Source organism: Asterias amurensis, chromosome 8 (genome assembly GCF_032118995.1).
Source record: "Asterias amurensis chromosome 8, ASM3211899v1".
Classification (NCBI taxonomy): domain Eukaryota; kingdom Metazoa; phylum Echinodermata; class Asteroidea; order Forcipulatida; family Asteriidae; genus Asterias; species Asterias amurensis.
The window spans coordinates 2785022-2798340 of NC_092655.1; the positions used below are offsets into that span (position 1 = coordinate 2785022).

The following is a 13319-nucleotide window of genomic DNA, read 5'->3' on the forward strand; positions in this document are numbered from 1 at the left end:
TACTCATAAGCAGCTCAATGAAATTTGGTCATGGATATTGAATAGCGCCACCACGGTTTTATTAATAGGCTTCAGACAGAAAGCAAAACTATTGAAGTGAATCAAAGTAATTCACAATACCAGCCACTGAGGGGGTCCATGCAGGGACTAGCAGTCTTTCCATATAAGAACATGCTATGTGGAGGTTTGTCCCAACAATAACATGCGTTGTTGATAAAAACTTCGGTTGGTGGATGAAGTACAGTTCATGGCAGTTTGCTGAATGAAGGAAATGGTTAGCGTTGGCCTTGCTTTCTCAAAGGTAATATACTCGAGATTTTGTTCTTTTGTTGTAAATAATCAGACTTATATTTGTGTTTGACGTGTTTTTAGTGTTTGAAACTTGTATTTTGTACACATTTTTACAAACCAATTGCTAAATTCAGGGGGACTTTAGAATTTGTCTTTGCACGAATGAAGTGTTTTTATGGCTTTGCTCAACTTTTTAAAAAGGTTGATTCTAAAATGCCTGCCAAAGTATATGTTGGTGTGATTTCTGTTCTCATAACTTTTGGAGTCTAAACAATCTTACTTTTTAATTTTTTGACTAAACCATTTAGCTCAACAATAATACTATAAACTATATTGACAAAAACAGGCATGTGAGACTTCCTCTTTTCAGCTGACAATAGGACTTCTGTCAACAAACTTACACACACTTGTTTACTTGCAGCAAATTCACTTTGAGTGCTCTTTTTTAAAATTTAGTTCAAATTATACCAAAAGTTACATGGATTTATAATTCTTTAATCTGATAGAAAATGTCTTCACAAGTTTTCGTTTGAAAGAGTGGTTTAAAGAAAGAGGCTGCATGAGTAGAAGAAAAATTTTAATTTGTAACTTTGCACCTTTAACAAGGTTATATGGAAAAGTTTTCGAGGATTTTTTAATCTTTAATTTAATGAAAACAGTTTCTTTTTGAAAGAGTGGTCTATAGAATGAGGCTGAAGGAGTAGAATAAATTGTTAATTTGTTACTTATTTATTTTCAGTTGAGTTGATACTAGTATGAGTGAGAGTTGATACCAGTATGAGTGACCAAACTAAACCAGCAGCAACAGGGAGGAAGAGTCGACCTAGAAAGAGAAAGACTTCGGTCCCTCTACCTGGTCCCTGGCGAAACTCATCATGGGTTAGCAGCTTCGGGGGGAAAGGGGCCAGTCCTATTAAGTACCAAGAGGTAAGCCCAAGCTTTCTTCTTCGACAGCTTCTCCTCTTGATTGAGAAGGGGAAATTTGTTGATGCCTCTCAACTCCTGAACAAGATCTCCATCGAGTCCTTAAAGGAGATTGTCCTCGACATTCCTGTTGATCCTGTCATCGATAGTGTCCCACAGTCCTTAGTTTTCCTTGAGAGTTTGTACTCTAGACTCTTCCTCGGCGATGTGGAGAGCTTCCCCGTCGAGCAGTTTCAAGTCGAGGCAATGGTGTTCCATATTGTACGGTACATCTCAATGGTCCAGAGCGCAATAGAATTTAAATATCCCAAACCTGAGGAGGCCAGGAAGTCCATCCACAACATCCTTAGAATCGTCTTGCACATCAACCCCGATCTTGTCCGGACTCTCTTCAAACGCAAGAAGCTGATGGACACGGCTTTACAAGGCATAGGCGAGCACGGATTCATTTCAATGAACGGGTCTCTCATCGACCTCCATGACGGCCTTAAATTTGAAATTAATGAGAACATCCAGGCCTTCAAAGCTGCTGTGAACACCCTTGATCACCTTAACCTGTCTCACAGTAAGCCGGTCAAGTTCAAGATCAACAGTGATAAGAAGTCTAGGCAAGGAAACCACCAGGCTCTCACAAAGCTCAACGAGAACCAAATCAAAAACCGTCTCTACAAAAACAAGTCTCTTCTGAATGCCATTGAGGTCCGAATAAACTCACAACTGCCATCCCTGATTAAGACCCTCAAAGACCGCATCGAGTATGACAAAAGTGCGCTCCTTGCTTTCGGAAAGCTTAAGACAGAAATCAAGACTTTTTCGTCCAATGCTAAGGTTGTTCCCCTCATCGCCCAGTACTCAAAGAGTCTTCAGACTGTTCTTGACATATTCAAAGAGCTTTTGGATGAGCACTGCAGTTCAGACCAGAGCTCTTATTCAACACTTGGTTACCATAGTGATGAAGAAGACATCATAAGTTTACATAGAGAGGATGAAGATACGGAAGAAGAACCGACCAAGGAGGAGGTGGTTGTCGTTGAGATTGAAGTCCATCAAGAAATGGGTAAGTATTTCTTACCCTTTAAAAAATGTCATACGAAATGTCATAAGAGTGGTTAATTTCTTAAAACTTGTATTTATTTATTTTGTTTTATTTTTTGTTTATTATTTCATTAAAGAAGATTAAACACATGTTTAAATGATTACTGTTGTTGATGTTTTGGTTTTTAACCTTTTGACATTTTTTTTATTTTTAAGTTTCTAATTTTGTTAAGGCCTGAACAAAAAAAGTTGTTTACTAGTTTTCCGTTGTCTATAAATACAAACCAAAAAGCATGAAGGTTATCTTATTTCATTCAAATACTGTTTCACAAAAAAAATCATTCTATTGGGGCCTAATTGACTGATACTTTTAGGGTGTATCCAAGGATGCATTGTCATGATTTTGTGATTGTCAGTTTATTGTGGTTGTAGTTCAGTGACTGGTGAACTGTGAATGCGCCTGTCACTTTGGGAAAAGTGCATGTCACTCTACTTTTGATGTTTATCTCTTTTTGTAATGAGCATCAGTTGGCACTTTGTTGTCAGCAAAAAAGAAAAGTTGCTCATCCTGGCAATTTCAGAATCTTTGGTGCACTTGCTGGAAGCAGGTGTTTTTGTTGTTGGCAGCATACTTTATGGTGCCGCTCATAATATAAGGGCCCAATTTCATAAAGTAGTAGAAAGCAGAACCTACCTCTACACAAATTTCTTCTGAGCTTCGCAGGTTTTTGTGTTTACAGGCTTTATGAAATTGGGCCCAGGACTTGAACCCACACTCTGCTGATCAGAAACACCAGAGCTTGAGTGCGCTTTGTACCACTCGGCCATAACACACCATGTAAAGATATTCACAGAAACATTTAGTGTTACTGTTACAGTAACACTCTAACAAAACATAGGTGAGATCATCAAAACAAGATAAGCCCTTGAAGTCTTATTTGAGGGGTTACTTTCCGGTAATGCATCTTTTGAGAAAGGATTTGAAGGACTTAAAGATTTGGGATTGCACAATGGTTTTTCTACAACCTCCTCTCATTATTTGTTACTTTGTATTTAGCTAAGTTTAATTTTGCCTTGACAAGTCATCCATAGATGCACAAAAGCTTCAGAGAAGTTTTCTGAAGGCTTGCCATTATGCCAAAGCATTTCAAATTTAACAGTAATTGTAATGTTTTTCCTCGAAGGTGTCAGTTGTCAAATGTCAAAGTCCAATGTCATTCAACTTTTTCAGAAGCCATTTCTAATATAAAAAGTTACCCCACCAATCCCTGTAATTCCTTTTATTCAAGGGAGTGGGATTCGAACCAGTGACCTCCGGCTTAACGTCTAAGCACTCCACTTTCTAGCTCTATTTTACGCTGCCCACAGTCTCCCTTCTTTGTCAGTATCTTTGTTGGTTTTTTTTAGTCAGAAGCCATTACCTGTACCTGCGGTGTAGCCAGGGATCAATTGCACCCAATGATACAAGCCAGGCAGCAGAGGGATCACCTAAAGGGATACAACTTTTTTTAAATTTCCAATATCAAGTGACTAGGGCCTAAACCACACAGGAAACTAACTGGGTAAATTTGAAATAATTTGGGGGTGAACAAATTAATGTGCTGGCACTCTGAGCTGTATTATGTTTTATTTATTTTAATAGGTCTTCAATACTACTTTGAACCTCTCTGTCCATCTTTTAAACTTTTAATGAGTCACAAACCTTGAGTCAGATTTACCACAGACACAATTTTATCCAAACAACAGAATTAATCAAAAGGGTTCTACTGCCAAACAAAAAATACTGTTTAAAATCCTGCAAGGTTATACGTGGGTTGTAAGATACAATATAACCTTACAGTAATAATCACAACAATCAAGTTCCAGCCATATTTAACCTTGAGTGGTGTATAGAATAAATATTGAAGAGGTAGTTTTGTTGCTGAACACTTTGTATTGTATTGGCTGGAATCAAAGAATACTGGCACTGTGTGTGTACAGTATTTTGTAAATGGACATTTTATAATAGATCAATTTGTGAAAATGAAATCCAGTCTTTATCATACTGCCACCATCTTGTTAAGGTTCCTATATTTTAAAACCTATAATGATTACAGACTAGAAAGTTAATTTTCTAGTTGTACTTTTATTGAGAAAATAGAGTTAGCTGAATGCAAACTGCTTACCAACCAAAAGGACCTACTTGTATGATATAAATGTAAAGAAATACTTAAATGATTATCAAACAAAGTCTTTCTCAAGGCTAACAAGTATTTTATTGAAACACATATTTTAAGCATTACGCACTTGTATGTGTAAGATGTCTGATGAAAACACAAATCACAGACAACTACCAGAGGATTCAAAGGTTTTGTGTTATTGTCCTAAAAAAATTTAAAAGAGTTTTTGAGAGTTTCCCCCAATTTTAGTTCAACTGTGAAATAAATCTTGTGACCCCTTAGTCCAGAAGTCTGTTAATCGGCTTATAGTGCCAAATAATAAACTTTCCACACTATTCAACCACTTTGCCTTTATGGTACTGGGAAAATACCACTGGGTTATTTTCTTAGTAAATATTAAAAACACTGGACTGACCTTTGTGCTCTATATTTGAGGTGTTGTTAATCCGTGACTTTCAAACAAGTTCAATCAATGAACATAAATAAAAGCGTTAAATAATGCCTCTGATATGGCCCAGGGGTTTAAGTTTGGTGAACTGTTTAAAAGAGAAGCTCTAAGGTCAGTTTCAGTTAGGTGACGCATTTAAATTCCATTAGATGGAAATTGGGGGAGAAGATCTCTAACCTTACACTCTTAAGTGGGTGTTAAGTGTCACCTTGTTTGATAACCTTTCAGAGCGAAATTTTAAACATAAAGTTATCAGAAATCAAAAACAAATTAGTCTAAGAGGACTTTTGCACCAGTCAAAAGGTCATATTATTCAGAAGGTAAAATTCAAAAGATAAAATGCAATGCTAAAAGTTTCTCTGTACACAAATTGACAGATCATTGAATGTGATGTCAGTAAATCTTGTCTATATGTATGCTTGCTTGGGGAGACTGTGCTTGTTCACATGCTGGACAAGTAGACATTCTCTTCAATAATCCTACCTCCATGCTTCAACCAAACTAAAAAGTCACTTGTTCAGTCATATAATAGATTCAGTCATTATCAGAGTTCTTTTTCTGCGCCAGGAGTCTTTCTGACAGATGTGGCGCTTTACAAATACTTATTATTATCTTATTATTATTATTTTTATGTAGTATTTTTTCCATGCTTTATTATGTTCATTCAGGTTTTTTTTTTGCAAAAACCTTTATCCAGGTATTAAGTTAACATAAAAGTGACTTTGCAAATATTTGAAATTCCATTTTTAATAAACATACATGTGTGTAGGCCTACTCCAGCATTGTGTGTGCTTCCATGCAACTGATGCGTGAACAAATTCCAACTTGTCGAACAAGTTTCTCACGCAATTGTGGTGCATTTAGGAAGGTAGATGCATTGTAAAGGTTGTCCATTGTCAATCTGCATTGTTGCATACCCTTTCTTTTGGTCATGCTCGCCGCAGTCAAATGCCTCACCAGTCAACAAAACTCAACATCCATATTTGATGGATCGGTGAATGTCCTTGATTGTTGAGCTACTGAGTATTTTGTTGTGTACGTCAAATTTGTTTTGCAATTCTACAATTGCGAAACTTATTTTGGCTTGATCTCATGTCATGTGTTTGATGAGACACCAACAATATTTTTTAGTGTTGCAGCCACCGTGGGAATTAGTTTTGCTGGTGTGCAATAGCTGTTGTTGCAATTGATTGGAATGATTAGGGGCTTGAATGAGATTCTGAGAAAGGATTTTTGAATAAGCTTGAATTGTTTATGTGTAATTGTTTTTAATTGGTTATAAAAAAGAACTTGAACTTACTATTTGTTCAAACCATGTTACCACCCTCTTTATTTCTTGCCGTTTGAAAACAAGTATTGAAACAACAATACAAGAAGCAAAGCTTTTGAGTCTAAGAAACTTAATAAATCTATAAATATTGGCTAACTTTCAAAGGATAAGAAATGTCCACTATTGACTTATTTCATTACACAACGTCCAACATTATACAGGATGGTGACCAGGAAATGAAAAGAAATATTCATTTTTTTTTATGTGGGAGGAAAACCCCAAATGGGGGAAAACCCACACAATCAGGTTTGGACTGCAAAACCCGAACCACAATATGCAAGGCTCTGGTCTGAGGTGGGATTGGAACTGGTGTTCACAGACTGAGGTAAAAGGCAGGGAAAAAAAACACTGAGCCAACCTGGGATTGATTTCTCAAAGATAGCCTCCCATCTTAGGGCTAGTCCTAAGTTAGGATGAGTAACTAGTCATAACTTGAGATAGTCTTAACTCTTTGTGATCCACCTCTGATCCCTTGGTTCCGTTCAATTGATTTGATTTGTTTCCACAACTTTGATTTGATTGCAGATAATAATAGACAATTGATTAACATAAAAAGGGTACATAAAATAAATAATGAATAAATAAATTAACTGATTCTTTCATTTGGAAATATTCTCAGCAGTGACAGTTGCCAAGAAAGAAGGCCCATCGATTGAGCAAATCTTTGCACCAACCACCAACCACCATGAGAAGTCCGCTATGCCCGGTGAGCAGCCCACAGAGAAGCGATCTCGCTGGTGGAAACACCACAAACGCAGTCACTCATTGGAATCGTCTCAATCCACTCAAGCCGCCGTGTCGAACAGCAGCAATGAAGCAGAGCAGACGAAGCCCTCACGTAGCAGCTCCATGGACCCCATTGTCATCTCCAGACCCAGGAGGGAAAGTGTAGAGGAGAGTGCAGAACTACAGCAGATGCTCACAAGGATCCGCAAAATGTCTGCTTCATCCCCAGGTGATCTTTTAAAACAAAATTCTCTCCAAAAGTTCAATAAAAATAACACACAAAAAGAGAAGAAAACAAAATATGGAGAAGGCTAGGACTGCTCTGGTGTTTTTGATTAGCAGAGTGTGGGTTCGAGTCCTGGTCATGACACTTGATCAATATGCTTTACCGTAATTGCTTCATGTAGGTCCTGTGTACCTGGATTTGTAGCGTACAAAAAAAAAACCCAGAAAACTTGGGGTCAAAGAGTAGGGGTTAAACCCCGTGTTTCTCGTTCAAATAGCAAGCAACCTTGTTTTCACTGTTGCTTGCGATCTACAGTGACTTATAACTTAAGAGGCATCTTTGGTTTCTTTACCAGAAAATACAAAAAATAACAACAAAATTAATGTTATAGTTCAACTTCACAGAATACATACATCTGAATCCATTGCTCATCAGTGGCCTTGCTTTCAGACTGTAAACATTCAAAAGTAATAATACAATCCATTTGGAGGGGCTAACTCATCAATTCGTAAAACGTGTTCTTAGACAAACTCCAACTCTTGTATTTGAATAGCTGTTGGAAGACGTCAGCTGGAGAAACGAGGGATAAGTCAGCCAAGGAGCAGAGATTCTTCAGTCTCGCCTTCTGTCTTGAGGAAACACTACTTTGGCGGCGGAGAAAAGACACCATCTATCAGTTCCCAAAGTAAGTAAGATTAGTAACAAAGTGTAGAAAATAGCACTGACAAACATGCATTGTGACTTTATGCTGAAATAAGACAGTGTAAATTTAAGTCATAAGCCACAAAAGAAATTGACTGATGGTTTAACTTTTAAATAATTTTGGGTTGAACAAAGGCAGAGAGTGGGACTGGAACCTCCAACCTCCATTTTAATTTACCTGGAACAAAACAATGATTCTCCCCTATTCTCTCTGACTCAAAGTAATATCAATGAGTTAAAGTAAAAATATTATTCTTGTTTTTCAAGTGGATGATGCAATTGATAATGATGCCGACCCGACCTATGCAACTCTCAAATTCAAGACCCCGCCTCAAAGCAGCAGCAAAGACAAAGACTCAACTAAAGCTGAATCATCATCAGAGGCAACCAATCCAGATCCACTGTATGCTAAAATCAAGGTCAAAGGTAAGGGGTCAAAGGCCAAAGATGACGACACTTTGTTCAACCTTCCGCCCGACCTGGAGCAGCTTGATTCTACTCAGTTGGCAAAGATTGAAGCGGAATTGAACCTGGAGAACGAGCGACTCATTAAGCGGCTTCAAAGGAACTCCATTGAGATGCAGAAACTAAAAGATGCACAAGAGAAAGCTGTTTCAAAAGGGTCAGTTTTTAAAGTAAAACATCATTTGAAAAAGGACTTCTGTGTAATTCTATGACTACAAGGGAGAAACCCTTAAGCATCTCCAGAAGCAGAGTTTTGGCGGTGCAATAGATGAATTAATCTCCTGTCCTGCCAAAACTAAGTCAAACTTTTAAGATGGCCATTCTCTGCTTACAATGGTTACTATCGTAGCTATGGTAACTATAGAAGAATTCCTAGTGATGTGGAGTACATACGCGCTAGAGCCAATATTCCCTGCTAGCCCATGAAATATGCTTCATGTAATGCTTACGTAAGCACAGATTCGTTGCTTACAGATAAGTAGAGCCATAAAACTTGTTGGAGTTTTTGTATCAAAGACAGCCAGATGCTTTGATTTAATTTGTATGATTTTATACTAATTTCATGATCTTCTTTCCTACAGGGCTCATCCTACCCCTGCTCTCAAGGAAGACAAATCACCTGTAATTATCCCACAAAGAGAATCATCAAACACAGAGCTGTTTCCTACAGATCAAGGAGAGCCGTCCTCGGAGGAAGGCAAGCTCAGTGAAACATCTCCAACTCTACGTCCGCCTGATGAATTTACAGACAGAAGATCGTCATTCCCATCATTTGTGGAACAGCAAGTGGCTGTCCTGGAGAAGCAGAAAGCTGAAAGTGTGAGCCCATCTGTCCCAAAGAAATCTCTCTGGAAACTGCTGGAGGAGCCTATTTTCCAAGAGCGGAGGGAGTCCTTTGAAAAGCAGTTAGTGTCGATGTCAGAAGAGGCTTCTCCAGAAAAAGCCAACTTACAGTCCTTAAAAGAAGGCGAGGAGAAACCTGCAGAGATTAAGTCTGTGAAAATCGTGGAGAAACTTGCAGAGACTAGGTATGTGAAAACTGTTGATTTAGCCGAGACGCCACAGAAAGAAGATGCAGAGCTAAAAGACAGGGTGGCAAAGGGCTCCAAACCTGCGGAGGAAAAGTCTGTGAAAACTGTGGGTTCAGCCAATCCACGACAGATAGAAGCAACAGAGCTGGAAGACAGGGAGCCTGTACAAGATGAAAAGCCAGTCCCTGTTGCTCAACAAGAATCTGCAGCTAAAGTTGTTGTCCAACACGTGGAACCCTCCAAGGAAAAGCAGCAAGCAGTGATCCCTCCCGCCGAGAGTCAAACAAATCCCTCTCTGGGCAATACATCTCCCAAAAATGGACCAACAAAAACTAATGGATCCATAAAGACTGTTCTAAAACAGGAGGCTCCTGTTAACAACAACATCAAGTTGGAGGTCACTAAAAAAGTACAAGTAAAGAATCCCCCAGCTGAGGAAGTAGAATCCTCTGCCATTCCAAATGGGCTTCAACCTGCTGCTGTTGAACAGGCTTCCTCCCCAGTGCTCCAGCCCAAGTCAGCCAGTCTCATCAAACAGAAGGCAACAGGGTCCCACCAGCGCTCCCAGCAAACAGCCAACAAGTCCACTCCTATCAATCGACATTTACCCAAGCACCACATCAGACACATTACAGGGGACTTGCTGTATGCGTATGATAAACTTTACTCGGAGCAGAGAGCTATAGCATGGACTGGTCTGAGCATCGATCCACAGAAGAAGGATGCTGTACTTTTCTCAGTTATTGTGGTATGGTTATTGTTCTTTTTTCCCCTCAGTTTTGTGAAAAACATAAAAATACTCGCCAAAGACAGACAACTGAATCTCAAACTGTAAGCAAAGGTCTCTGCATAAAAATATGCACATTTACATTCACAGAAATAAATCTTGTATGAGCTTATAAAATAAGAAAAAATATACAAGCTGGACTCTGCCTAGCCCTGGCGGCCTTACACTTTCGTTTTGTACTACAGAGACGTCCTGGACATCAGGGTACATTTCTGGGGCGGAAAATTTATACAGCTTCATAACTCAAATCTTACCTGCAAGAATGCACCAATTTCAACAGATTAACATTCCATGGCAGCATATGTTTTTCTGCGGTGGGTTTTGATCGTCATATATTCTTCACAAATCCGTCATTTTCATGAAATAATGCAGCTCCCAACGCTAAGGAATTCCCATTTTTGTTCGTACTCTCACAGTCTGCCGTGTGTACGCAAGACGCACGACGCGCAAATTTTGAATTGTGTTGTTAACGCTGTGCAGTCAAGATACGGTGACCAAGAATTCATGCGTCTAAGCTTGCATCATGCGTCTTGCACGCGAATGTATACGCGTACGCATGACTACAACAGACAACATTGTGAGAAAACGATCGAAACGGGAATTTTTTAACGTTGGAAGCTGCATTATTTCACGAAAATGACGGATTTGTGAGGAAAATATGAGGACCAAAACCCACCGCAGAAAAATGTATGCCGACATGGAATGTGAATCTGTTGAAATTAGTGGCTTGTTGCAGGTAAGATTTAAGTTATGAAGCTGTGAAATTTTTCCGCCCCAGAAACGGGCCTCTAAAGTTAGGACTCTGTTCCTGTGTACAGAGAAAGAGTCCTATATAGGGCTAGACTCTGCCTGGCAGTGGATTTTCAACTGTGTTTCATGATATTATTTGTAAGAGTGCTTTGCACCCCTCAGAAAAGGTGCTACTTAAAAGTTGCTATAGATATTATTTTGTTATTCGTCATGTAGTCATCCTCCTGAATGTCCCGATTTACATGAAGCTTTTCTTTCTTGTCATCTTTATTTTGCAGTTTGCTTTCCGCAGTGCCCAGATCACCATACATGAGCTACATATGGCCAAGGCTCGGATGCAGCAGCTACCCACGGATGATGAAGAGAGTGTGAGTAGCTACACCATTGACATCCCACCGGACAACAAGTCACAAGTGGAATTACTTCAACACCTCCGCAAGATGGCAAACACTTTTGACCTCTCCCCAATGATAGCCGTAAGTGATCCACCTTTGAAAAATTGTTACACAATTACTTCATTTATGCAGTGACAGAATAAATGTGTGTCAGCAAATACTCTATTGTGTTGAGCTATTAGCCCCCTTGAGTTAAATTTGCAAAAGGGATAAAGAATATTATTTGGTTTTACCCTTTCACCATGCACACTAATGTCAATACTTCACCCGAGTAAAAATAAAATAAAATAAAAATCACAGAACTCCGGAAAGTACCGAGTACACAAAGAACTCTGGAAAGTATACAAAATCATTATAGATATATCCTTGTTATAGTCTGATAGATAAAACAAGGAGGGTAGTGTTAGCACTGGAAGACTAACCAATTACATACAAAACTGCATAAGCTTTCGTAGCAAGATCTACAACATAGGGAGACTGGCTACACTAGGGCTATAGATGGCCCAGTTGGTAAAGCACCGCCAAGTTAGTCCAGGTCGCAGGTTCAACTGCACCAGTAAATTTGTCATTATTCATCCCAAAAATAATTTCCTTTTCATTACCTATGTTACTTTTAATGTTGTGTTGAGAATAACATTTTTGTCATATCAACAGGATGTTCTGGACCAGGTGTACGACTTGTCTGAGGACAACGCCACTCTAGAGGGCTCAACTCCTTTGAAGAAATTTGTAACGAGCTGCGTCAGCATCGCCTGGAAGCTTTCAATTCAGAGCTCTCCATATGTCATCGACTTTGAGCTACGATCCTTTGATCCATCGGTCCACCAGAGGACATCCAGCTCCAGCCGACGAAGCACAAAAATTAAGGAACATTTATGGCCCGCATTATTGGAATCGAGCAAAGGAATGGTCGTTTATAAAGGGGTGGTGGTTACATAACAGATATAGAAAATAGATGAGGTCAAGAGTATAGCAAAATCAGTGTTGACTTAAAAGTGTTTTGGTATTTTCTTTTTATAATAGTAATAAACAGTTCTTATTACACATGCGCTGTACAAAGTCAATAGAGTTCAAAGAAAACTTTAGTCAGAATTTAAGGAATGGGTGATGCAGTGTTTGAGTAGTGGTTATTGGCATACTCAGTTTGTACTCAGATCTCAGACTACTTGAGTTACGAGTATATGAACATTGTGCCAATCACAATGTAAAAAGAAAGAAGACAAAATTTGTTTGGAATGTTTAAAGGCAAGGTATACTTTTGGTAATTATCACAGACCAGTGTCCTCACTTGGTGTGTAAAAATTAAAAAAACTAACACCACCCTCGTTGCATAGATATGTGCGTTTGGATCAGATGCCTCAAATAATTTGGTTGGGATTTGAACCCACCACTTTTGCATTGCTAGACCACCGAGCTGGCCCGGTGGCTAGAGGCAGTTTCAAACCTATGCTTTAGGAGTAGGTATCGCAAAGATTTGGTAGGTTTAAATTTTGCATTTGGGATAAAGAATATTGATTAGGCCGTGTCCGAATTGGCGACTTCGGCTACAGCTACGGCTTGGGCGCGCGCGTCTGCTATTTTTCAACACTGGCAGACGCGCTGATCTAGACGTAGCTGAAGCCAAAGTCGCCAATTCGGACACGACCTTATTTTGTACCCTAACACTGATGTGTACTAGCATTGTATGAATACCGAGTATACCACAGTGCTTCATATACATCAGTGTCAAGGTAAAAAAACACAAAAAATAGTCATACATATTGTGGAATAATTCAATTATCTTATAAATACAAATTGGCATAGGCCTACAACTTTTTCAATCAATTATTCAGTTTCTCTTCAAATATGCTTGAGAAAAAAAGCAATATGCAACCATTTTTTTTATATATACAAGCAACAGCCAATTAAGTTTTTGAAATTGTACTCAACAGTGTGAAGCTTTGTAATGCAACTTAAAGTTTGTTTTTATTGCAGGATTTTATTTTATTATTTTGTGTTAACAATATAGATTCTACCAAAAGGTTTAAAATGAATAAATACTGAAATGAGT

The 13319-nt window shown here is 38.7% G+C and overlaps 1 protein-coding gene across 1 annotated transcript; it reads left to right on the top strand.

Annotated features, from left to right (window-relative positions):
• Positions 1 to 163: 163 nt before the first annotated feature.
• On the top strand, positions 164 to 13233 carry LOC139941062 (uncharacterized). Its single transcript, XM_071937480.1, has 8 exons — positions 164 to 301; positions 1031 to 2272; positions 6807 to 7142; positions 7693 to 7824; positions 8109 to 8463; positions 8888 to 10085; positions 11153 to 11350; positions 11924 to 13233. Exons 2-8 carry the CDS (start codon positions 1069 to 1071, stop codon positions 12206 to 12208), a joined length of 3708 nt encoding a protein of 1235 aa, XP_071793581.1. The 5' UTR covers positions 164 to 301; positions 1031 to 1068; the 3' UTR covers positions 12209 to 13233.
• Positions 13234 to 13319: the final 86 nt, after the last annotated feature.

What these genes read in the sequence shown, in the direction of transcription:
- LOC139941062 (XM_071937480.1), top strand. Translation starts at nt 1,069, where the DNA reads ATGAGTGACCAAACTAAACCAGCAGCAACAGGGAGGAAGAGTCGACCT. An exon ending in ACCATCTATCAGTTCCCAAA is followed by an intron (nt 7,825 to 8,108) that starts GTAAGTAAGATT and finishes TTGTTTTTCAAG; the next exon opens with TGGATGATGCAATTGATAAT. An exon ending in TACTTTTCTCAGTTATTGTG is followed by an intron (nt 10,086 to 11,152) that starts GTATGGTTATTG and finishes TTTATTTTGCAG; the next exon opens with TTTGCTTTCCGCAGTGCCCA.